This window comes from Agelaius phoeniceus, chromosome 1, assembly GCF_051311805.1.
Source record: "Agelaius phoeniceus isolate bAgePho1 chromosome 1, bAgePho1.hap1, whole genome shotgun sequence".
NCBI lineage: Eukaryota > Metazoa > Chordata > Aves > Passeriformes > Icteridae > Agelaius > Agelaius phoeniceus.
This window is the reverse complement of record NC_135265.1, coordinates 12,105,173-12,132,649: the sequence shown is the minus strand read 5'-3', so window position 1 is coordinate 12,132,649 and position 27,477 is coordinate 12,105,173. Positions and strand designations below refer to the sequence as shown.

Below are 27,477 nucleotides of genomic sequence, written 5' to 3'. Positions count from 1 at the left end.
GGATCATAAAGATCATCTCATCCCAACCCCCTGACATGGCCAGGGACACCATTCACTAGACCAGGCTGCTCAGAGCTCCACCCAACCTGGCCATTGTTATTCAACCAGATTCATGTTACTAAAGCAGGAATTTTTTTTGCAAACACACCAACAACAGCAAAAGAAAAAACAAGTAGGAACTGACTCTAGCACCACAGCATTTATGTGCGTATCATCAGTACAATGCAGAGAGGAACAGACAAGTTTCAAAATTAAGCTATTGGCCAGGTTTTTCAAGCAGTTGACAATACATTAGTGAACACAAGCACTCAGCATCTTTCCCAACACCACACATTTTCAGATTATGGAAGTTTTTAAAACATTTTTGAATGACAATTATAACAATTTGGTCCTGCAGAAGAGGTAGAAGGTATTTAGCTTTATTCTGGAAGATGAGAACAAAAAAAAACCCAAAACAAAAAAAAATAGAACAGTTGTTAAGTAACTATTTTGGAATCTCATCTGATTAAAAACCAAAGCAAGCAAACAAAAACAAACAAAAAAAAACCCAAACCAACAACAGCCCTCCCCCCTCCCCCCACCACAATAAAAGAGACACAACCCAGAGTGTATGTAGGGGGCTTTTTTGTTTTTTTTTTGTTCTTGTACAGTTGAGGGATTGTATAAAAATGCAATGCAAACACAAACAGCAAAATATAATATGTGCAGAAGCACTGCTGAAGCAGAGCATTCAGCTGGCTCCTCTGATCCGATCAGCTTAGCTCTTTCCTCAATTCCTGTGACATGCACATTTCATCTACTTTTTAATTCCTATTCTACCTCTTTTACTGAATACACACAGATTTTGTTAGTATGGTCAAATCTGAGTAGTTAGTAATTACACATGGCCTACATTTCCTTCTAATGTCATTTATCACAGAAGGTATGACAGAAGTATCTAAAAAAATACAAAAGCCCAGTGCTAACAGTCCTGGACTTGCATTGCTGTATTAAAAACAAAAAAAAACCCCACCACCCAAACACCTGATCTGCCAAAGAAAATGTTAAATATCCACCTAAAATATCCTGAATTCTTTGATCTCTTGAAGGTCACTCTTAGGTCCTTACTGTATTATCAATACAATTTTGCCCCTTAATAATATTGAGAAGCTACCACCAGTAATCATTACTCAAATATTTAGTTGGGAAAAAGATTTCTAGAAAGTATAACAGCAAATCATTATGCAAATAAGGTAACAAATGGTGACAAACCACAATTAAAAGAGGAATTAATGAGTGAGATGACATAGTCACCAACTATGATCAAACAGAATTATTCAGTAAATTTCTAATAAAACCAAAAATAAATCCCTTATATGATTTGTTTGCACACAAAATTTAGTGTCTGCTTCCTAAATAAACCCAAATTTCCTCTTATACAAATCCTAGGAACTATAAAGAAACTAAATGTCCATTACTCTATTATGCAGAGTGACTTATTTCACTTAAAGGTGATGGATCTGTCCTCAGTACTGCTTCCCATGAATTCCTGTATTTGCCCTTGCCCTTGAGTGGTTCTACCCTTCAAAAGGAAGGCTTAGAATTATTTTAATATAGAACTCTCCTTTATCTAAAGATTTTCAGAGTCTTAATCATGACCTTAAACATCACCCCTCCTTCTCTCCATGGTAAGAAACAGAGGGCAAAACAGTAACTATTAGGACCAGACATTTTAACAATTGGGACCAGCTGTACATCCAAAACAGAAGGAAACTGTCTACAGCAATTTTCTAGTTACAATTGTATTTAACTTTAAAAACATTGCCTATTATTAGAATAAACTAGTGTGCTTCAAGTATCTTCATAATATTTAATTTGTAACCTATGCTATAATAGAGGTTTGAAGGGAGTTATTAATGGATCCCAAAAGCAGACATTCATTGCACATTTAACAAACCCCCTTACCTTTGGAAGCTCAGCATCTGGCTTTTTGTGCGACAGTAATTTGTACGTGTTAAGGTTGTTTTCAAAGCTCCTAAACAAATGAGCAAATATGATAAGCAAATCAAATAGTAAAATTTTAAATTCAGTTATTTTAAAGAAACATTTGAATTTTTCAGAAACATTAAAAAAGTGGTATGAAATATTAACACCATTGTTATTGCAAATGCAAAACATGGCAAAAATTGGAAATGAGAGAACAATGAAAAATATTCAATTCTTTAAGATAAGAGTCACAAAATGTAAAACAACTATGCAGCTAACAAATTAAGTTTTCTAGACTGGGGAGAAAGCATTTTATTATCAGATGACTTGAACCAGAAATCACTCTCCTGACAGGACTGAAGAATACCTCCTCCAACATTACTGCTGGAAAACTACCAACTACTTAAAAACAAGCTCACAGGACTGGCCTCAAATTCATGAATAAACAAACTTATGGTAGCTACCAGTCAGGTCATACAGCACAGCAGCTTTTTGCTTTGTGACCAGTTAGCCTAGGAACAGCTCCCAGTCTGACACAGCAGAGAATTACAGATTGCTTTGTTTGGGTGCAAGTAAGAATTTCAATTATTCTATTTAGGCAACTCTTCTGTCTCCTCTCATTCTCAAACCCATAAAAACATACAGTTATTAAAATATTTAAAATAAAATGTCATGTGCCAGCATAACAGCAAAGCAATATGCTTTTCTACAGCAAATAAACTGATATAAGCTATTGGCCATACCTTCCACGAAGCCTCACAGCCTCAAGAAATCTTCCTTCATCCATGGCTTTTTGGACTTCTTGAGTCTTGAAAAAACAAGTTGATTATTCAGTATGTTTAAAAAACACAGGAGTTTGATTATTTAATATATTCCACGTGTTAATATATTTCTACAGTGAAAAAAGAAATACAATTCCTCAATTTATGAGCTACCTCCTCTCATAGCATAGATTAGGGTAGAGAAGAAGAAAGTAGAAACAAATATCTAAAGCCTTAATATGACAAAGAAATCAACATATCTATTGTGCATTTTCTTCTTTCAGTTTAAACTGTGCAGTTTTAGTGAAGAAACCTGACTTGTGTATGACATGTAAATGGACACAAGCATCTGAAGAATTTGTTGTAACAATAAAAACAGAAGATCTGAGATGAAATTTTAGAAAAAATTAAGAAGCTATGTATTTCTTATTCCTTGATAGTTTGCAAATGAATAGTGAATAGTAACACAAAGAGAACATATATGAACTTCATTATTCATTCCCAAATATGGGAAAGACACATTCCATCAGTGTCCTAATGAGAACAGGCAATTATTGTACACAGTAGTCTGTTGTAGTAAATAAGTAACATAAACTGGCTTTTTGCCAGAGCCTCACCATCTGCACACACTCCATCAGAGGCAGGCGGACAGCCTGGTTTCCAGACAGGGACACAACACAGGCAGGGGTATCTGGAGTAGCTTCTAAAAGGGCAAGCACGGCTTCCACACCCATACGACTCGCCTGCAAGGAGAGAACGTTGGAGTGTTCAAGCAAGCACTGAAATGCACAAGGCCTCCAATCACAGATATGGTCCTGATTTCTCTGTAAGTCAAGCTGACACAAATCACTCCTTGGTAAGGTGAAAAAGTTGTAGGCTGTTTACAACCATAGGTACGGACAATTAAGCTTTGCATTTTGATCCTAAGCAAAGATTCCTTCACACCAAGTGCTTCATCACTCTGAATTTGAACTATTCAGACAGTTGGTGTGAGGTAACAGTTTGATTTGTCAAGTTAATCAGGTAGAGAACCATCCCACCCCCAAATAAGTAATAAAATGCAGTTGTCCTACGTGGTGCCATGAGCAGTTATTTAGGAATACTCACAAGAATTCTGTCAAAAGCTGAAGGGGTTCCACCTCTTTGCACATGGCCCAGGATGGTTACTCGGGTGTCAAAACCAAGCCGCTGCACCACAAGCTGCAAAGAATTTCAAAATACAGTGGGCTTACCATTATCATTATTTATATGGATGTTAGCATCATGTACACTTACACCACTTAGTGCTAAATGGTACTTCACAAAACTGCAATTCTGAATGAAGTCAAAGGTTTCTCTAAAACTGACAGCTATGGAAAACAGAGCTTCACAGTCACAGGACAAATAAACCCCAGGTAAAGCCAAAGTATCATAGCTCCTTTCCAGCAGTGACTATTTCCCAATTTATTTCTTAATGAGCCCTTAAAAAAAAAAGGCAGAAAAATGCAGCTTAAAAGTTTTTTTTAATCTTAAACACCAATGAAATTTTTATCAAAGCAACCATTTGGACAAGACTTTGTCCAAAGCACACAGTATTAGTTCACTGTGAGACAGACTAACAGTAAAAATTTTACAAGACATACGAAGTAAAATAGGATTATAAATATAGGTTTGAGCTGATTTCAAACTATCAATTAAGGCACACATGAAGCAGATGCTTTTGAACTGCTCTGCTGCATTACAAGGAGAAAAGGTTCCAATTAATTGCCACTGAAAACACTGCCCTCTAATTTGACTATGGAATTTTAGATGATAAAGCCCAAGGATAAAATACAATTGTGTGATAAGCTACCTAATGGGAACAGATTTACTCTACAAAAACGTTACTGTTAACAATAAGCTCCATCTTATCAACAGAAATCTGGTATCACAGGGATGTTGACACTTACATCCTTAACCTTCTCTGATGTTATAGGTTTGTTGTGGCAATCAATAGCTCCTTCAGCTACAATAATAATATTCAGCCTTTTCTTTCGTGCACGGTTCTGTAATAAAAATAAAAGCACATTCCTGTAGTTAAAAAAAGCGAGAGTAATTTACAACATAATTTTATAATCATTTGCTCTACATTAAGCTGCTAGGATTTGAGGAAACATTCCTTGTATTTGATCACTCATACGCTATGTGTTCTCACACCTTTCATTTTCATACACCTCTTTTCACTGATGAAGTAAAATGTCTAACATCAAGTTGCTGAGGAAATGCACACATATGGCTTATATAGATTTAATTTTATGCAATTCCCAGGGCAGGTCATATGATTCCTCAAAACAATCAGAGAGTACAAGAAAAGAAACGTTCAAGATCACAGAGAATTTTATGTGACACCAAAACCAAAGACTTGCCTAAAGTCCTGATCACACTTTTTAATTACTGTTTTCAAATAAACATCCACAAAGACATGAGGGAATCTCAAACACATTAACAAATTACCTCTGAAAGCTTAACACACATTGTATCTTCCCAGCCTTCTTCTGGTGGGTATTCAGGAATAAACACCCAATCTGCACCACAGGCTAAGGCACTAACCAGAGCTAGATAGCTAAAAAATAGAACAAATTATTAGACTTTTATGGTTCAGATTTCTTTCATAATTGTACCTATACAAGACACAAAATGCTGAAGACAATACATACCCACAGTGTCTCCCCATAACCTCCAGAACAAATGTCCTCTGATGGCTGTCAAAATAAGAAAACAAATTAACTGAATCTAGTATCATGAAACAGCTTGTGTTTACTATGATTACTGAACTCAGAATTCTTTAGCAAAACAGAAAAACATTAGGAAAACAAAATCATTGTCATATTAAATAATATATTTAAAATTAAGTATCTTCCAATGCATAATTCATTTTCACTTTCTTGCAAAACATACTATGAGAGAAGATATGAACCTTTCTGGAAATGTAAATGATGCAGACCCATAGTTAAGAACTATAATGGTATAGCTGTATTAAAAAAAAAATTAATTGCTTCACTCTCACTGAAACAAAGCTTATATAACACAGATGCTATTTTTGTATTATTCATGGTGTGTCTGGATCTTCTCTAACAGACTATGTCTGAAAAAGACTAAAAACAGTGAAACCAAGTCTGCCCCTAAGGCTGATGCAGTGTCTATGATTGCATACTTGAAATGCTGCCATGACAGGAATGATGAAAAAGCAGTTACTAAGAAAAAAAGAAACCAAGACATTTGAAACTTGCAGCCAAAAAGAAATTTTATTTCCCCACCTACCTAACCTCTATTTAAAATGAACTTAAAGAAAAGCATAAACATGTGTGTATTTGTTATCAGTCTCTATAATATGCTCAATTTACCTCTGAGCAGTGGTCATGATGGCATCCACAACTTCAATTATTCTGTGCAGAGCTGAGTCAGTACCTATGGTCATATCAGTGCCACAGAAGTCATTGTCTATGGATCCAACCATTCCCACAATGTTAAGGTAAGCATATTTCTTAACAGCCTCTGCATCAATCTTTCCTGTAAAGAAGTATTCAGAGAAAGAGCTGTAAGACTACTACTAAAAAAAAAAAATTAGAAGTATTGCTTGGGTGCTCTACTTTTATAAACTAAACATATCCAAACATTAAATTATGTTTAGATATTTTAGGTAACAAGGTTAGTCAAAACTACAAACAAAAGCCAATCAAACATCCAAACAAAAGAATCCTGCACAGAACTCCTTACAGTAAGGAAGGAAATAAGAGCTTTTCAGTCCATCTCAAAGTGTCAAAAAATTATCAAGTTTTGTAACCAACCTTGAAATTGATGGTTTCAAACTAAAACAATATCATTCAAACTGTAGTCTCAGTGTAGAACATGCAACGAAGAAGCAGAAGGATGCAAACTGGATATGATTATGGGCATATGTAAACAGTTAGAAACCAGCATCCAACTTCTGAAGACTTCTCTTTTGCAACACTGAAAGGCTCTGATTTCATGATTAATAAGCAAACAGAACAGAAAAGCTCCTATTCTATGTCTTAGCGATGTCTCCCAAGACAGCAATGAAAATGCTGCATCATCCAAGAGCTCTAAAGGATCTCAAGGATGAAACACCTTAGCTGCTTAAGCACTTAAAACTACCTTAGTATCTGTGGATGGGATGGTAGTAAATATAATGCCAAATTTTTAATATGAGATTTAAGAACTACGTATCAGTGTGTTTAATGTCTACATTACAGAAAAACAGCAGAAACCATAATGAAAAAATATAACTAATGTCCATGAAGATAAATATAACATTGTGAAGAAGAATCAAAATGTTTTCTGTGAATGTATACCATGCATTACAAACCTCTTCTAGAGTTCCAAATGTGACTTAATATCTGGCTGACATATTCTACTTAGATTTCTAAAAAGCCATTGACAAAGTCTTTTGCCAAAGGATTTTGAGGAAACTAAGCAGTCACTGTACAAGACAGAAGGCTTTTCATAGAGTAAATAATGTGAAACAGAGGGTCAAAAATACGAGGCAGTGGTAAACACAAATTCTTGTATCTTAGGAAGGTAACCAATGGAGCTCTACAGGGATCTGCGCTGTTCACTCAGCAATAACCTGGAAAAGGGAATGAGCAGCAAAGTGCCAAAGTTTACTGATCAAACTGCATTACTTGGGATCTAAATATATGGAGTGTTTGAGAAGAAATGAAGACTAGCAAGACACAGTGAGCAGTAAAGTATCAGATGGAATTCATTGCAGATCAATGTAAACTAAGACACATGAAAAAAATGTACCCTAACATCACAAACGAAATAACACTATTTCCAGCATAATATAAAAATGCTGTTTTCATTAATAAATCAGCTTCAATGCTCAATAGCAGTAAAAAAAAAAATCAAAATATTAGAAAATATTAAGAAAAGAATAGAGAACAAAACAAAGATCATTATACTACTGTGTAGATCCATGGTTTGCCCTCATCTTGAATACTGGGTGCAGTTGTGGTCCTCCCCACCTCAAAACAGGGTAGAACTGGAAAAGGTTCAGAGAAGGGCAACAAAGATGATCAAAGATATAGAACTTACATATAAGGAACAACTAAGCAAACTAGGATTCTTCCATCTAGAAAAAGAGATGATGAAGGGAAAATAAGACAGCTGTAAAATCTCAAGTGGCATGCAGAGAGGAAGCAGGATTGATCATTCATGGTTTACTGTAACACAGAAACTATGGATATCAAATGATCTAGAAGCCAGCAGGATCAAAATAAACAGAAGAAGATTCTTCACAATCTTCATTATTCAGTGAAGCTGCAGAACTCCTTACTACACAATGTTTTCAGCAAAACTCCGTAAGCTTTCAAGTAGACTCTATACATTCATGAAAGAGAAATTCATTAAGGACTGCTACCAGCATCTGGTTCAGGAAGCTCTGAAGATAGAAATGGATGGAACCTATCAGAGTTTTTATGTATTATGAGTAACACATAGCACCAACACAGCATTATTTTAGTCTTTACTCTTCCCTATACATTCTCCTGGATGCTATCTCCTGGATGCTATGGGCTGGCTGTATTTCTATCAACAGCCTCTTAATATTCTGATCTTAAAGAAATAATGGCATACAGAAAGGAAAGCATCATAATTAAATAACATACAAATGTGCAGCTTTTTGTAGGAAAGGAATTACCACCTCAGATTGGATATGAGGGCATAGGGCTTTTCAAGCAAAAGGCATGAAGTTCAGATCCTGAAAATTATTCATAATAGAGGACAAAAGTCACACAGATTGCTGCCCAGTAACTTATTTGGCCTTTTTTGGACCTCTATGATTCACATGAGTGGATCTACAGAAACCAAAAGCTATTCTTTTATGAAGAACCATGCGATTTCCTAGAATGAATGTCTTTAATTTTTAAACTTTAGATCTACCCTCTGGATACAGTCTGCACACCTGCAGTTAGGGTTCATAACTCCCCTGCAGGCCGGAGGGGAAGTCTGGGGGGCCTGAAGGCACACTGACCTTTCTGTGCCAGCTCTTCCAGCAGCCCGCTCCACTCCTCGCGGAAGAGGTTGGCACCGGTCAGGCTGCCGTCGCCGCCGATCACGCAGAGGTTGGTGATGCCCCTCTGCACCAGGTTGCAGGCGGCCTGCAGGCGGCCCTCGCGCGTGCGGAACGACTTGCAGCGCGCGCTGCCGATGACGGTGCCCCCCTAGGACAGGGGAGAACAGCACTTTTGGTTAGAGGTCCGGTATATCGCTGTGCATTTCTGTCACCCTGGGTTTTTAAGATTTTCTAAGCCTTCTGATGTTGACATTCTTGTAGTGAATTTTCTCACACGCTTTCTGTAAATAACTCATTGTTTTGCATTCTTTTATGGAGGAAGAGAGAGTTGATAGATTGTTGGTTTAACCAGTGGCATTGGAGAGGTGCCACTGTCACCCTCCAATCCACTGTCACTTTTGGAAAACTATAAATGTTGGAGTCAGAAAATGAACGGCCCTTTTTTCTCTTTCACCTTGAAAACGGTGTGAGTGTGTGTTCTTTTGTGTCCTATAGCGACACATTTCTAAGATGGATTCGCGATGAGTTTTGTAGCATAACCTCCGTCTTTTAATTTTACAGTGAGGTAAGGTAATGACATAGAAATTATCAAACCTGTGGGAATTTATGTTCAAGAACAGATACATACACACACAGATATATGCACACACAAAAACAACAAAAAAAACCACTCAAAAATGACTGATAAAGAGCTACTCTGGAAGGAAAATGTTAAATTACATCAGATTAATTTTAGCAGTATTAAAATAAATAGGTTGCTACTTACATTCAAGAGTAAAAGTGATATATTAACTAGTTAAGTATTTACATTAATTTGCCTCAGTGTGGTATTTTTCCCCCTAATATCACAAGATACATAGACAATAAGAGAAAAAATGTATCCCTGAAATTCAAAATTAGCACCCATTGTCATTCCACAGAATTATGGAAATAAATGCCTATAATTCCTTATAGATCAGACTAATGCTACATTTTCTGTTTTATTGATTATCTGTTGCATTAATTAATATGAATTTAAAAGCTTCTTTTGGAAACAGTGGTATTTTAAAAATAACTGAACTGCCTTGTCACTGAAAACTGCTGAGGGTTTTGCTGGACACATATCCTTTACACATCTTCTGTGTTTCTGTTGTTCAGTCACTCAAGAACTTTAATTTTTGCCTTGTTTATTGTCACAGTAAAAAGTAGTATCAATTAAGACTGAAAAAACTATTTTTTTTCCTGTAAGCAAATCTGGAGATGATTACATCCCTTTTGCATAAACATTCCCTTTACTTTAACTTATAGTAAATCTGTCACATCCATCTAGATTTGAACTTTAAATCTGCAGTGGCTGTACTGACACAATTTACCCTATCAATAGATGTTTCAGCTCTCAGGCCAGTTTGCCATCTGTGTTGCATAGCTGCTAGTGGAACGAAAAAATGAAGTGGAGCAGAATTCAGCTGTCTCCAGAAAAAAAGGTAGATGTGTACCCATGGAGATGCTGAAAAAAAATCAGAACTAAAAATGTCTCTAAAACTAGGTATTTTCATACTTAGAAGAAAACAGCTGCAAGAGGAAAAGAAACTGTACTAGAAACAAAGTGCTACTTGTTCTGGATAAACAAATACACAATGGGCTGTAAAATCTGTCTCATCAAAACAACTAAACACATTCTATTCTGTAAGATACATGCTGAGGTTCATTGTTGGTCTGTTGACTTAACCAGCAATAAAGCTCAGAAAGATGTTTTTCTTTTACCCTATACACGTACAGGAGCCTACATCCTGCTCCTGCCTATACTCTGTGTGGCTTGGCCAAGAAAACTCAATTTTCCTGTCATCATAAGATACATTTGGATGATGCTCCTAGTCATATTTAGTTTTAGGACTCAAAGATCTTCATGGGTCCCTGTCAACTTGATATATTCCATGATTCTACTTAAAGATTCTGCAAGATAGACATGGGGGAAAAAAAGAAGAAAAGAAAAACAACCAAACACAGGGGACAAAATACCTCACAGTACTCCAGGGCATTGGTTTAAAAAAAAAAAAAATTGTCTCTGCTAACTGTTTTATGTTCTTAAACTTTACAAAAAACTCCAAAGAAACCCACGCTTCACCTGGAGGTAGTTTTCAGAAAGCTTGGCAAGCAGTAAGGCCTCTTCGCCAAACATAGCACCTGCTCTGGAAGAGGCAACAACATTACCATGCTGAGCAAAAGCTGAGGAGATCCAAATGGCCACACTGCAGAATGTTGTAACCAAAATGTACAAAGTCACTGGCAGTATCTGAGCTCTGCAGAACTGCACTGTAATTACATCCGTTACTATAATTCTAAATCCACTTACACAGAAAGACAACAGGGTTTCGTAAGAAATTAATTGCCTTACAAAACACAGCTGTTTCATGGTTTGGCCCTATAATGTCTTTTCTATTAAATATAGACTTGCCAGTATGGCTTTAGGAGGCTAATGACAGGTGACATTGCAAATCTAGAACAAAGGTTTTCAAGATTATTTCTGGGCTCCAAATTCAAGACCACACCAAGATCTCCAGCAAGTGTCACTGCAGAAAGCAGGCTCTGCTGGAAGTGGCACGTGCTGGTGACTCATCACACACAGCCCAAATACATAACTCCAGCAGGTGCCTGCATCTAGAATTTTGGCTCTTCTGTTTGAATAAAGAGGTTTTGGGTCCCACTCTCACCCCTTAGCACTTACCACTTGCAGGATACTCGAAACACTTTCCCATGAAACTTCTACAATATTATCACCTCCATCAACCATTCCCTGGTAACCCTGTAAAAAGGAAAGTATTTCATAAGTCTAATTTTAAAAACTACATCAAATTTCCACTACAGTAGTTACTCACTGTGCACTTTATACAACTTTAATTAAAAACACTGAATAAAAAAATACTCAATTTAAATGAAACAGTATTCAAGAAGGTATCAGTGCTTCTTTAATGGGGGAAAAAGCAAAACAAACCCTCTTCCTAAAGGATCAGTTCCAAAAACAACATCAAGATAAGGTAATACTTTACAGAGATTACACAGCTATAAAACTAGAATGGTAATGTGCTTCTTCTTTAAGAATAAATATTCAAATATATTTTCAAAAATTGACAAAGAACTTTAAAATGCATTATAAAATATGTTCCTTAAAAACACAACCTCAGCCTGGGGCCATGAACTTAGGAAATCTTTGTAACACATTGTACATTTTTCCCCCCAGTGCTGGTAATAACCAAAACATGATAAAGAGCAATAACCCAATTTTTTTCTTGAAAGAACAAGAAATCAGATTACACAACCTTTTTTCTTTTTTTTTTTTTTTTAGGCAGTCACACAATAAATAAAAGACATTTAACAGGAAAGAAATACAATTTTTAGTTATGCATTTAAGAAATTCCTAATACCTTAACTTAAATGGTCTTCTGAAACCACAGCATGCTGTAATATGAGAAGAACTACATTTATCTGGAAGAAGGAAAACTATCCACCAAGGGTTTTGTCTGGCTTTGCTTTATTTCCTCTCTACAAAAATACTAGCAGGATGGCAATTACAGATTATTTTCCATTAGGTGATATAGTGAACATTGATTAAAAAAATAAAATAAAGAAAAGAAAAAGAAAAAAAGAAAAAAAGAAAAAAAGAAAAAAAGAAAAAAAGAAAAAAAGAAAAAAGAAAAAAGAAAAAAGAAAAAAGAAAAAAGAAAAAAGAAAAAAGAAAAAAGAAAAAAGAAAAAAGAAAAAAGAAAAAAGAAAGGAAAAAGAAAAAGAAAAAAAGAACCCAAGTCCTGAGTTTAGAAAACCCTAACTGACAGACACCAGAATAAAACTGGAATTACCATTCAACTTTTTGACATTTATTTAAATCCACAGGGAAAATCAAAACATGTTAAAGAAAATAAACAAAAACTACTAAAGAAAAATAACCATGGCAATGTTTACATCTCCATTTTTAGATTATGTGTACATATTCCCCATACCAAGGAACAATTAGTTAACAGTTTTTCTCTGTGAAGTTTTTTTTTTTTTCAGTAAGTCAGGAACTAGAAAAAGAAGAAGTTCAGAAAACAGCAAAATTGACATCATAACCTGGAAAAATTTAATTTAGCACAATTGAGGGTATATGCAGAATCTACTCAATAAGCAGTAACTTGGAAACATACTAAGCCTAAAGTGGCTTAGTATTCATATAATATATATGATTTTTTATGTCAAACTTTGAGTCCTCACCATCACAAGAAAATTAGAATGTAAAGATAACCTGAACACAGCAGAAGTACCAGTTACTCATTTAGGCATTTCAGAATTCCAGTCCAGATTCCAAGGGGAAAGCATGAAAGTTTCTGCTCAGTGAGACTTGACTGAATAATTTAGAGACAATATGACCAAGCAATAGCAAAAAATGTCCAGATGGAAAACTACTTATATCTCTAATTCCTGCCACCCAATAGACCTTTTCAATATCTTGTATGGTCTCATGTGTATGAGATGTATCTAATGTCTACACACAGAATGGTGTGGGCTGAACAGGACCTTAAAGACCATCAGCTTCCTGTTCCCCAGCCATCAGCAGGGACATCTCCCCCTGGACCAGGCTGCTCAATGCCCCATCCCACCTGGCCTGGAGCACTGCCAGGCCTGGGGCACCCACATCTCTGGGAAGCCTGCTCAGTGACTCACCACTCTCACAGTAAAGAATTCCCTCCAAATAGCTCACCTACATTTCCACCCCTTCACTTTGCCCCCATTACTCCTTGGCCCATCATTACAGTTCCTGGGGAACATTCTTCCCAGTTCCCTTGTGGGCCCCTACATACAGGACACACTATTTCTATGTTAATGTACACACACAATGACTTGAAGAGCTAAGCCATTATTTACACAGTTTGTTAAAATTAGAGCAAAGTGGAAAAAGAATAATGCTTAATATACATAGCAACTTTAAAACAATTCTCCCTCAGATAAAGTGCAAAGATCCTCAGAAAGAAACATCACAATAGATACAACTAAGCTTGATGATGGCTAATAAGTTACTAAGTTCATTCATCACCAGCTTTGCTTTGCTTGTTTTAAAAACATAGAATTTTATGTTCCTTATATCACTCAGTAATGGAGTGAAAGCTTTTACTCTAAGTATTTCTACTGACAGCTACAATAACTCAAGAGATCCACTGGTAGAAAATAGTATAATGTTGCATCTTAATTCAGTGTGTAACGCTGACTACAGTAAGCTGCACTGAGAGCTGACAAAAACATGTACAGTACATGTGTGCCCAAGTCATTCACCTTCCTTTTTAACTTGAGAGGAAAAACAAAAGTGCATCCAAAGAAGTATAACATATAATAAATTTATACATAAATAAGACTGATGGAATAAAATTCTCAATTTTCAGATTAACAAATCTAAGCACAGAAAAAAGCAAAGAGATAAAATAAGTTGTCTATAAGACATGAAACACCTCATAGCTAGGCTAAGGATGAGCTATGACCCATTCCTGCACCATGTTTCTTTGAAATAGAAGGAATTTGTGCATTTTGGTCAGGAGTTCCTATCTGTGCAGACAAGTGAGAACTGGGGATGCATTAACAATTCCTCCCAATACAAGGTAAGGGCAGGGAACCTTTGGAATCATAATCTGTTTGAACTGTTATATGTTATATGTTATATGTTACTTTTCCTAATTCAGTTGTCTGCCAAGTATGTGTATGCTACCTCTGAAAAAAGTAGATAGAACTGTCATATTGTTTTCCACACCATTAAAAGATACAAGCTATAGAATTAGAACAGCTTTCTAAAAAAGCTATTGGGGAAAAAAAATTATTACTAAATACAATTGAGTATAAATGATGATGATTTCCATTTATTGTTTTAGTTAGATAAACACTGATGAGGACTGGACAACGTATGTTTGAATGTTTACCACTGCTCTAATTGTAACCAAATCTAATTGTAACCAAAAAACCCTGGCAGATGTGACTACAGACCTTAATGAGGGTGGGAATCTGTCAATTTATATTAAAAAAGTAAATTCTTACTGAGATCCTAAAAATATAGGAGCTTGTGTACTGGGATACTGAAACTGTGTAGCAAGAATGGAAAAAATGAACTGTCAAAAAGTGCGTGTGTGAAGATCAGCTCCATTTTGTGTTTAATCCTTCATGTACCCAAAATCTAAATACTCAAAGAAGAAATCTCTGTGGGTCCAAGGCTCACAGGGTACATTCACACACACTGCAACTCCAGGAGAGCATGGCAGGAGCAAACATGAAGACAAAAGCTTTTGAAAAAGAACAATCATCTTCTGATGTGTTACATGAGAGACAGTTATGTGAATTTACTCACTGAGGATTCCTAGCCATTGCTCAACAACATAAAATAATATTGCCACTGAGTGCACAAACCCCCAGAGGAAGGACATGAAGTTTGCCTCACAGAAATCCATGACTGCTGTACCATTGCACTCCCAGTGCTGGCCTCTTGAGAAAAAGACTCTGAATCAAGATGCAGAATCTAAAAGCTCCATAGCTTAGTAGCAAGAGCATGCATCCATTGGGAACTATGTCCTTCAATCCTGGAAAAAGGGCAGGTTATTTGTATAAATATTGAAGACCTCAAGTTTCTAAAACTGAGCTGCCATAAATGAGAGGCATCACTTTTTCTTCCCATTCTCAATTAAAAAGGAAAAACAAGACAAAACAAAAATTATTCTGAGTTTAATAGTTTCTGATTAGTGAAAAAAAACCAAACTAGCTCCCTAGAACAGCCTGATACTCTACACATACTTCCAGCTCCTAGATTTCCATACCATGAGTGAAATTAATCCATAGGTATTCAAATTTTAATTCAGACTGGAGTAGATTTGAATAATGAGATGATAGTCAAGAAGGATAACTACAGACTAAAATACAATATTAAACAATACAAAACTGTGAAGCTAGCAGAATTGTATAGATTTGCAATTAATACCAAAAATTTGAAATGTGCTAATTTCAGTGAATTAAGAAACACAAGGGGTTTTTTAAATTTTATAGCTAAAAATTCACAGGTTTTATATAAACTATAAAAAACCTATATAACAGGTAATATAGCTTTTATATTATTTATCTTCTAGTTTTCATTTTCACATGAGTTGATTCTTTTTTTCTTTTGGGACTTGAAGTCCAAATAGGCCATGAAGTCCAGTATGTAACTGTTTCTTTCTTTGGGCTTTCATAAAACTAATTTTAAAAAGGCTAGAAAATTACTTAGATCTTATTCATTAGCAATTTTAATTCATTTACCTTAGTAATCTCTTATAACATGATGAAGAAAAATGGATTTAGGAAAACAGAGTTACTTTTTTACTTAGAATATGGAATAGTGCTGGCCACAGCTGTAGAAGACAGATGGTTTTGCAGAGCAAAAAAAGTTCATTTGACAGACACAGCTACAGGAGAAATAAAGCCTGTGATGTCTAGAGCAAAGTAAGCTTGAAAAGCTTGAGACCTTTAACTCTAGTTTTGGATCCAAGTAAGAATACTTTTTTTCTTATTTTGGATATGGTCACTTCAGGTTTTTCCTTCATTATTTCAGAGCAGCTTCAAATACAAATATTATTTTATCCTGACCTATGGTGTAAAATGCTCAAAATGTAGACTTAAGATACACTATTCTCTTTGCTTAACACACTCAAGTCACACTCAATAAACTGTAACTCAGAGGGAACACCTTATTAAAAGCATTAAATAACTCAAACTATACCCAAAAATCCATCCCCCCTTTATACATCATGCAAAGGCTTAGAACAGGGAACATTAGTGACAAGTATCAGAAGATTTTTACCTTCTATTACACTTGACACCTTCATCTGTTTCCCATTTCAAAGGGGTAAAATTAAACAGCTGTTTAATTTCAATGCTTGCAACTCTGTTTCTCTGAAGTACTTGCAAGCATTGTGAAGGAAAACTGAGTTCATATTTCAATTATCACCAGCAAGAGAAGAACAAAGCTTAATGTTCAGTGCTTTATGAAACACAGAACTGAATGGACTAATCTAGAAGCAAGATCTTTTTCAGAGCCCATACTTGCACTGAAATGTGCATTTCCTCACAGACCCTGCTGTCACACTGAAGACAGTAGGATAATATATATGGGAAACTGAAAATTCCCAACATTGACTACTTCTTTTACAATCACTTTTCATTCTGAATTATCTGTGACTTCACACTGGCCAACTCTACCAAACACAGGAACATCATAAATTAAATAGCGCTATTTTGATAAGTCCAGTTCAGAAAAAACAAATATTCACAGTTCTCTTGAAATTCATCACTCTGTGATACCAAGTATGTTTAAAAGGTGAAAAAATATGGCAATTCTTGACTTAAGATTAATTAAAAAATAAATTCAAATCGAAGTTCTGGCCTTAAAGATGACCAAACCACCCTCCTTACTTCCAGAGAAGTATCTGACCCATTTCAGTGAGCCTGCACAAGAGCTGAACACTGAAGGAATTCCAGAGATTGGCCATGTAATTAGCACACACTAAGTATTCAGAGCAACTTGCCCTAGCACAGTAGTAGGAAAGAATTTTGGAGCACAGTCCTCTGCTTATTTGCATTTCAATATATTTTGCATCTCATTAGTAAATGAGCTATAGGAATAAGCAGACAGGGAAAAAATGGATGAACAGCTACTTTTTAAAGATAAATTCTGTATTTACCATGCACAAAACTAAAATGAAAGCATTTTCTAAGCACTTTTATGAATTCTAGTACTTTATATTTTTATATAAAAGTTAGACTTTACTGGGGACTTACCAAGCTTTGTCTCATATAAATCTTTTCTTATGATTTGTAATAACCTCAGACTACTAATGACCTGTACAGGAATTCCAGTGGGAACAGAATCTAGTGAGTGTATTATATTTATTGTACTTATCTATTGTATCTATTTACTGTATTGTTTAATCTACAAAAGTTGTATAAAAACTGAAAGTGTCCTTTACAAGGAAGTCTAACTGCAAAAGTTTACTAGGAAGACAAATACGTGGAGCATCACCTTGGTACTGACATTAAACTTGTCCCATCTTTTTTTCTTATTGCATGATTGCTAGAGAAATTTACAATATTTCTGCACATACAGTTACAAATTTCAACCACAAAATTCTAATGTCAGGACAGACCAAGGAGGGTCAAGTTTTTGATGTGGCTTTTCTTTTGTTTGTTGGTTGAGTTTCTTCAGTTGCAACCTATAAGCCAGGCAAGATGGCACCAGTGCCACAGTACTCTTGATCAAAACCAAGCTGTGAAGTGAGGGTGAGGATACATCTTATCATACCCTAGGAAAACGGAGTCAAAGGATTAACAATCAGTACTTTAAACAGGTTTAGGAAAATATTTATGAAGTACTATAAGTGGGGCCAAACATCCAACAAGTGCACAGGTATGTAGCTCACTGCAGGGTGACAACTGCTTTCAAGTCTTTGGTAGCACACAAAGAATTCCATACATTTAAGAAATTACTTTAAATTAAATAGTTTAATAATATACCTTGTGAGATGTAAATTTCCATTAAAAAAAAGTACTAAATAAAACACACAGTAAAAAGGAATGGCGCCTACAACATTTTTTAATTTATCCTATTTAGTCTCCATGGTATTTTTACAAAAACTCAAGTTTAGTGAGAAGACAAAATACAGAATGAATGAAACAAAACTAACCTCATAAATAAAATAGACTTTGGCATTTACATAGATTCCCATGCGCACTACTGCCCGCACAGCAGCATTCATACCTGGGAAGAAAAAGCAAAATCACATTGTTATAGTCATCCAGCACTTTCTGTATAGCAAAAGTATTGTGTCTTGAAAAGAAAGGGAGCATTAATTCATTCCTAAAAAAAGACAATGACCAGCGTCCATTAAAACAGAAATTTGCTTAATGACAGTGCAAGCAGCCCATGAGTATGAAGGGTTCAGAACTATTCTTTGTTACAATAATTATGTGAATGCCAGTATGTGTGTTAATCAGAGATTAAATTGCTGCTGACTGCAAAATAGCATTGTAGAGTTACAGCTACTGAACAACGAAGTAAATTAATTTTGCAATAATGGTTAGTTTCCAGTCTTAAATGCAAAACATTCAGCAAGCTAAAATTTAGCTTCTTTGGATGAGAAATTACATTTGAACGGTTTTTCTGGGATTTCCAAAACAACACAGGTGTATATACAGCATTTTGTGGGGAGCAGAGCCAAAGTTGACCTGGACAGATGCTCATTTAAAAAGACAAAAGTAGCAGTGAATTAACATAAATAATACTGCATTGACTCATTTGACAGAAAAGCATCTGAACACCCCTTTGGTCCCAAAAATGCAAGCTCTGATTGGAATTCCCTGCTCACAAGACATCTGACAAACGATAGTCCTGGAAAATCTTCCATTTATGTCCCATGGTCAAACACTTAACCTCCTGAGCAACAGTGGAAGTTCCACTGGTCCCTCTACAGAGGCCAAATGAATTTCTCTTATCATTCATTCCTTCAGATACTGCATTACCTTACCCATTATTCAGGAACTTTCCAGAACTAACCAACAAATTGCTTCCATACCACTAAAACAGACATAAGAGATCACACAAAACACGAAGAGAGAAATAGTTAGACTATACTGTGTGTCTTAGCACACCAGTAAAAAATGGATGCAAGAAGGATGACAACCCAAAGTACTGGGCACCAATTCCCCAAATCTGCTGCATTTAATATCAAAACAGCCAAGTAGCAGGTAAGCTCTGCTGCTCAATACAGGTGTTAAGTGTTCACCTCTCTGCAGATATAAAAAGCTTGTAACTAGAATATATAAACAACACAGCAAGTCCCAAAGATCTAATCTTACAGTATCTACCTTTACTGCAAAAAATATTGAGCTGTACAAGTCAACCTGTCTAAAGAATCAGACCGAGTTTTTCTCAAAGATTCATTACTTATGAGCACACCAGAAAGTCCCTGAAGTTGCTCAAAGTGAAACAAAAAAATTAAGTTGGTCACAACCAAAAAGTTGATTTTGCTGTTTGTGTATATGCCACTTACACTTAACAAAAATCAGAAGTAACAATGTTTTCACATAAGTTCTGTTTTAGGAAATTGTAGCAAGAACTCTTTCAGCAGAGTTGGCCTTGTGGCATAGCTGGAAAAAGCTTTCAAATGCCAAGACAGCTAAAAGCACAGCTTTAGACAAAGAACTGGATGATGCCAAAGAAAAACAGAGAATCTCATCTGACAGTCTGTAATGAAAGGGAAGTTAGCGTGATAAATCTCAGATCAAACAGAGCAAAGTTATCTCCTCAGTGAAACAGTTTTCATAACAAAATTAACACCCCTGAGAGACAAAGACCTTTAATTTTAACAGACTGACAGCTCATCACAGCACTGCCATTTTCCACAAACAGGAACACTCAGCACAAGGTACTCCTTTCACCAAAGCCCACAGCTTGCTTCTATTAAAGCACATTTTGTGTGGGAGGCTTTTTTGTTGTTGCTGCTTGGTACTGAGGTTTTTTGGCAGTTGTGTTTTGGTTTTTGGGGTTTTTTTTGAGGGGGATAGTTGTTGTTTGTGGAAAGTTTGTATATAAATGCTTAATACAGCTATATAATTTCTTAGTGAATACCTTTCAGTTTCCATGTTTCTTGCATGAAAAATAGGTAAAAATCACAATTTGCCTGCTCTGTGACAAGGAAAAAACCCAGGAAAAAAAAAATCTGTAATCCCACAGATCACAGACAGACAGAATCTTCCCAGTACTACCACTGCAGTTTTACAAGTTTAGGTAACCTACATTTTATTGTTATTTCATGTTGTATATTTTATCTCCTTATAGAGAAAAAGGACTTGGTTGTCTACTGACAAGCTCCTGGCTTACATTTGATACCTACAAAATACAGTTAACACATTGCAGCTTTAGACTTCTACAATTTGGCTGTCTTAACTGCAGTAATTCAAGAAAAAACAAAAAAAATTCCTGAAGCCTCTGTAGAACTGTTTAATAAAATTTCACTATTTGTGGAATCTTACAAAAGTATTTGTGAATTACTGAAATAACCATGAAATGTTATTACTCATGCTTATTACTTTATAAGAGATTTAGCAGGTTAACTGTGGATTTAGTCCTGAATAATAAATGCAGTTTGATAAACATATAGGATTAAAATAGCAGCTTCAAAAGAAAGCCACAAGTAAAACCAGTATTTTTTTAATAATATAAGAATTATTTTAAATGTTTCTGACTTACTACTGGCTTTTGCATTAAAGCCTTGGAAAAAGGGAAATATTTATTTTGCTCTTTTGGACTCAGCAAAGATTAAGTGAAATGCAGCTACTTTCAGGGCTTTACATAGCATCTGAATTAATTTAAAAGTTGATAATTTATTGTCCTTGATCTTGTTTATTCAATTGTCCTTAAAAGGAGCACTTGGTTTTTCATAACAGGGTTAAAACAAGACTGCAGAAATCTTTACATTATTTCAGAGGCTTTTAAAGAGTATCCCTCTCTTGTGCCTACATCCTGGTCCATGTGCATATGCACCACTACAACAGAGGAGGTTCTACATGAGTTTGTGTTTAAGCCAAGTTTGCCTTGCTTTAGTCAGCTAGACATGCCTTTAAATAACTGTAACATAAACTATTCAAAAGCAAAATTAAAACTATGCATCTTGGACAAGCATCAAGGAATACTTAAGTATCACCAATTTGAAAGATAAACATTGGCTTTAACGCAGGCTTAATGACTTAGCACATATGTTTCAGTGCTACCCTGAATAAAGACTCAGACTTAAAAGACTATATAACAAAAATCACTAAGGAAAATATCTAAACATTACCAAACAGGAAGACTTTATTCAAATATGTAAATGGTTATGTCAGTAAGAGCCTATAATTACCAAAAGAGAAGGGAGTCAAATACAAGACCTGAACAAATCAATAAAAGCACAACATGAATTTGTCTCATTTACTTTTAGTTACATTACAGATTTTATTGCATAATATCACCGTAATTATTCTAGATACATGAAGAAAACATTACACAGTTTTCCTGAACACCAACTGTATTAGATCAGAACATTCTATTGCACAAATACTTACAATTGCAAAACATCTAGATGGCAAACATATCTCCTTCTTAAAATTAAAATAAAAATCTTAAGAGACCAGTTCCAACCATTGAATCCACTAATTACAGAAGCAGCTTCTCAAAAATACTAAATGCATTGAAATAGTTACACTCATCCATTAATAACTACATTCCTTAATTTTACATACAAATAGTACTTATCTTATCTATAGACACATATATATGAATTTCATATACATGTCTATTTGCATGCACTATTCTTAGCTGGAAAAGGTGCCTTTTGTGGGGGGCTAGAATTGAAAAATTCCTTGTGACTATGTTCAAATCACCTAAGTGGTAACAAATAAATTCTAATTTGGATGATATAAGAAGAGTATGTGTTGTTTTAGTTTGAGACTTTCTTAAAAAATATATTTTTTTATTTTACTGTATTAGTTGAGAAACTTATGGTGGAAAAAGAAATTTTGCCACCCAGACAAGATCAATACATGTACACTACTATATTAAATATGTCCTCAGTCTCTAATGCTTCACGAGCAGAAATATGTAAATCTACTTCCACAGTCATGGTCAGTGGTATTCCAAAGTTCTGGAATCCAAAAGGCTTCTTTAGGGTTCTTTTTAGGCTGTTTTTAAACCCAGTATTTGCTGAAGGAGCTGAGCTTTTTTATTTGTTCAGTGCCATGATTTCTTCTTCCAATCTATGTCACCAGGACAAGACTTGTATATCTACACTACGAACAAAACCTTGGAACCTTGGTTTGGCTTTGGTTTGGTTTTTGGGAAGCCTGGAATGCTTTGAACGCAGAGATACAAAGCTCTTTATTTCAGCAGGATGGGCTATGATATTCCAGACCATTGCACTCCTTACTTATGCTGTCCTCAACACTGAATCTTTGAGTTTGTCTGAAAAACAACATGGCCCCCATTCAGACAATGGCCTTGAGTCAGTTGGCTGGGCAGCAGCTCCAGAGCCACAAGCACATCCTTCCCCAGGAGTGCACAATCACCTTCTGTCAGCAGCTTCCCACGACGCTTCCTGTACCCACCGCGGTCCCGGAATAGGCTCTGTGTGAACGTCAGTCACCTACGGTGGTCAAAACTGTCTGTGGCAGCCACTGGGAACCCACAGAAAACTCAACCCACAGAAAACTCAACCCACAGAAAACTCAACCCACAGAAAACTCAACCCATGCACTTCATGACCTGAAGCACAATGGCCAGAGAATCCAACAAAGTGAGAAGCGTGACTTATTAAACCCCATTTATTAAACCACCTTCCTGAGCTGCAACCAGTACAATTTAGAAATACTCCAGAAACTGAACCAACCCATAAATATTGAGAATTGATTGTCAGAACTTCTTTTGCCTCTCAAGGTACTTGTGATTACAGTGGAAAGTATATTTTTAGCTCACAATTTAACAGCTGGTTAGCTGAAGTGATAGACTATAAAGTTTAGTACTTATACATATTATAAGTGTACTAAATAGAGATCTTTTTTTCCTGTGAAACAGATCACTGATAAATTCTCTAACTCCACAAAGAAAAAAAGTCCAGTATGACACATATATATTCTCTAGTCTTTAAAATTCTACAGGTAGAAACACAAAAAAGAAAAATGAAACTTTTAAGGAAGTAGCACTAATGCGGGTAACTAACTGAAAACTTTGCATGCCCTATAAATAGAAAGCCTTGTGTAATTTACATAACTCTACTTTTAAATTATTAGAAGTACAAAGAACAGCAAAGGGATTACTTTCACCTTAAAATAATTTCGTGTATATTTTAGTCTGTGCTCAGACTTACAGTCCAATCTAAATACTAGCACATATAAAGATTTTGTGTTTAACAGGCATTTTTTCTACTCAATTGTTTGTGAGTTTAGTTTGGATTACAGATATTTTGAAGACTTTTATTGTCTGATGAATCTAAAACAAAACAGAAGACTGGAACTTTATTCCTAATACTGGAACATTTTTGCCTACTTCTGAGTCAGTAGCTTTGCCTCACCTACACTTTGCTTGAACAGATAATTTTCAAATAGTAGTAACAGCAACATACTTCCTTCTTCGTGTACTTTGGGACTTCACTTCTCTCACACATTTACACTCTGTCCTCCAAAGGGCAAACGACCTTGACAGGGCATGACTCATTCTGTCCCTTGTTTAACTCCTAACCTTCAAACTGACTTGAGGCTGCTTATTTTACACATCTCTGCTGTCACCAAGATACTAAGGGGTTATGGTCACACACTGTGTTGTGTGATTCAGGTGAAATAATCAAGTTCTAAATTGCTGGTAAGGTTATTTCCTTGTTCTTCAAAGTTAGGACAACAATGCTGCCAGTGAAACAGCTTGGAAGGCATCCAGTTTACTTTTTTTGGTCTTTGTGACAACCTCACTCCTTAGACAGTAACTTTCATAGGCTGTTACTTTGGAACTCTCCGTGCTTCTGTGGCAACCTGCCAGATGTAAAGTCTAGATGTTACCCGTGGATTCTGCAAGTCCTTCAAATGCCTTAATTCACACAGTGGCCAGTGAAGATTAGTACTTTATAAAAGGAGATGCATCTGCTGCTGCATTATATAATCTCCAGCCACGCGGAAGCAAGTTGCAGGGCTCAGCCTCTTGCTGAGCACGCTACTGCTGCTTCAGGCAGTGCCCTGCCACACTTTTAAATTAAAATGGCGATTTGGCCTCCAGACCATTAAGACAGGGATGCTCTGATTCTCAGTTCCTCCGAGAATCATTTAGCAGTGGAACCGATGTCCCTGAGGGCAAACTGGATAAAACTTGAACAAGTGCAGCCCCACCGAGGGGTAAGAGAAGCCATTTAACCGCATCGATTTGTTTTTTCCTCCAGAACTGCAACATTTTCCTCTTCGATGGCAACAAATCCCTTTCATCCCGATTAGAGTTTCGGCTAATCCTAGGTAAACCCGGGGGCTCCCCGTTATTCCTGCGGGCAGGGGGAGGGAGGATGCTTCTCCCAGCCCAGATGACGCAAAGAGGCGGAATCTGCAGCGACTCGCAGCGGATCACGTACACACCGGCGGAGAGAGGGAGGGAGCGGAGAGGGAGGGAGACACTGGTCCATGCAAGGCACCACCATGGACACGCCGGGAAACCCGCGTAAGGGGAGAGGGGAGGCTGCCCCGGCCTCGTCCCGGCACCTCCCCGTGTAAAATCCGGGGAGAGACCGGTCCCTAAACCAGAGAGCTCACGGAGAACGAAAGGAGAGGCTCCCACCCCCCATTCTCTTCACGAACGCGAAAGAGTGCCGCTGCTTCTTTAAGTGAAAGTACTCTCGAGACAGTCCCGGCGAAAAAAAAAAAAGTAAAACAACCGTAAATTAAGAGAAGGTGCTAAAAGCAATTATCATTGATTGAACAACTCTCCTCGTACAAGCAGAGCAAGAGTCCTCTCGAACAGCACGGAGCATTGCGTGTTTGAAATCTTAATTAACTGAAACTTCAAACTATTACCATAGAATCACAGAATATGCCGAGTTGGAAAGGACTCATTCTGGTAGGAAAGGGGAAACTAAAGTGTAAAAGAGAATGGATTCTTGACTAGGTATATTGTGATCGAGCCTCTTTCCTTTGCCATCCCTCTTAATGTCTGCAGGTCTTTTGTTCGCCCTGTCCTGTAGTAGCTACGACTTCCTCTACACTGAAGAGATTTAAGAAGGCGAGACACGTTTCTAACATACTCCTACGGGGTGGGGAAGTAAACCACCATCTGAGCGTTCTAAACCACGGGTAGGAGCATAAACGTGTTGCTGGTGCCAAAACGAAGTGAAAAGCAGATGAGGCGAGGGCTGGCAGAGCCCCAGCAGCGCAGCCAAGCTTCCCACCCGCCGTGCAGGGCAGCACGACCTCCTCCTCCCCCGCTCGCATCAGCCATCCCTCCTCACCCCACCATCTCTCCAGGGAACGAGACATCTCGGTAGTAAAAGTTACTGCAGCAGCGTTTCTACCCTCTCCCTTGCCCAGCCTGGGGCAGAAGAAACGTGGAGAGGAAGGGAGAGGGAAAGAAGGGGTGAGAAGGGAAGGGATGTTTGAGCCTTAAGAGCCCAAGCCGTGCAAAATTATTTATCTTTTAAATGCGCTTAGTAGGAAAGCCGGGTCGAAGGCCAGCACGGAAAGAGCCCGAGCACCACTGCAATCCCGTGTGAACCGCTCCCAGAGCCCTCTCTCCACACCCTCCATGTGCCGCACCGTGGCTTGCCGACACCAGCCCCGAAGCAGCCCACGCTGTTTCCCCGGCCTCCCGCATGGGCGCCCTGCCAGCCGGGGAGGCCCTTCCTTCCTGCCCCTCACACCGCCCTCGAGGGGCTCCTCGCCCTCTCCTGCTGCTGCCCCACTCCCCATGGTGCCCACCGCTCCCCCGCGTTCTCCTTCCCCCTCGCCTCCTTCCCCTCGTCCTCCCTGTGCTCCCGGAGCAAACGGTGTGAGCCGCTACCTTGGGCATCGCCGCCGCTGGTCAGCACCGCGATGGCCTTCCCGGCGCCCGAGAGGTTCTCAAAGAACTTGGGCTGGTGATCCATGGCGCTGCGGGAGCGGCACCGGCGGGCGAGGCGGAGCGCGGTCGCTGAGGGAGCCCCTGGCCGCCGGGGTCTGCCCCCGCTCCGCTGGACCGAGCGTTCGGCCTCTGCGGGAAAAGAGCCCGAGCAGCCCGCTGTGGGCGTATGGTTACCGACAGGTAAATCTTTGCAGAAAACCTGAGGGAAGGAGCAAGACTGTGTGCAAAAGCCCGGGAAAAAAAGCGAGCCGAGCAGCAGCTCTTAAGCTCCTCTCACCCGCCGCCCCCCGCTCTGCCCCGCCGCCGCGCCCTCCCCGCGCGCCGCTGACAGCGCGGCGCGGCCCCGCCCCCTCAGCCCTGCGGGAGCGGCGCTGACGGGCGGGCGATGCGGCCAATCAGCGGCCGAGCTGGCGCCGCGAGCGCGGCGGGCGGGGCGGGGGCGCCGGCGGGGCGCGGGCAGGTGGGCGGGGGCGGCCCCAGCGGGGCGGGAGTCCCGGCACCGCCTCCCCGCCTTCCTTCCCCTTCCCCCTCTCCTTCCCAGCGCCCGGGGTGGGGGCGATGCGGGAACATGGCTGGCGCCTTGGCACGGCGGCAGCGCGGGGGAGGGAGTTGTGTTGGCTAGAGCTGGCTCATCCTCCCCGCTGTAGCGGCTGAGGAGCGCCGCGTGTCTCCGTCGCGCCTGCGGCTCCCCTGGGCAGCCCCTTCAGCGGAGGCTCTCCGGCAGCTTCCCGCCGCCCTCACGGCTCTGCCGGAGGCTCGAGCCTTCAGTGCGTCGGTTCCTCGCAGCCCGATGCCTCCGGGGCGGCTCGGGCTCGCTGGCCCGCCCGGCTGCTGCTCGGAAGGTTCCGGCAGGGAGCGGAGAGCGCGGCTCATTCCCGCTGGGAATGCGGGACAGACAGACGGACGGACAGACGGCTCCTGGCCGCGTCTGGCAGGGTCCGTGTCACGGGGGCGGGCAGGGACACCCTGAGGCCCCGAGCTCTGCTCCTCTGGCTCTCATGCTCAGGTGTGTGTTCCCGCTGAGGCTCCTCAGCCCCGCAGTGGGCGTTCAGGCGCCGGTGGGAACAGGAGGT

At 38.5% G+C, this 27,477-nt stretch overlaps 1 protein-coding gene across 5 annotated transcripts in view; it reads right to left on the bottom strand.

The window, feature by feature from the left end:
• Positions 1-26,719, bottom strand: part of PFKP (phosphofructokinase, platelet) — a 43,163-nt gene extending 16,444 nt beyond the window's left edge. For 2 of the 5 annotated variants that reach the window (XM_054649606.2, XM_077171424.1), the window contains exons 1-12: positions 26,345-26,718; positions 18,477-18,550; positions 11,486-11,563; positions 8,740-8,929; positions 6,089-6,254; positions 5,402-5,446; positions 5,199-5,307; positions 4,655-4,750; positions 3,834-3,926; positions 3,344-3,469; positions 2,709-2,773; positions 1,945-2,014 (exon numbers count right to left, since the gene is read on the bottom strand). In XM_054649606.2, the coding sequence (XP_054505581.1) occupies positions 1,945-2,014; positions 2,709-2,773; positions 3,344-3,469; positions 3,834-3,926; positions 4,655-4,750; positions 5,199-5,307; positions 5,402-5,446; positions 6,089-6,254; positions 8,740-8,929; positions 11,486-11,563; positions 18,477-18,550; positions 26,345-26,429 (1,197 nt within the window). In that variant the 5' untranslated portion in view covers positions 26,430-26,718. Of the gene's footprint in view, positions 1-1,944; positions 2,015-2,708; positions 2,774-3,343; positions 3,470-3,833; positions 3,927-4,654; positions 4,751-5,198; positions 5,308-5,401; positions 5,447-6,088; positions 6,255-8,739; positions 8,930-11,485; positions 11,564-18,476; positions 18,551-26,344 lie in introns of those variants that run through there. The other 3 variants (XM_054649596.2, XM_077171329.1, XM_077171496.1) reach the window with 3 other exon arrangements.
• Positions 26,720-27,477: the final 758 nt, after the last annotated feature.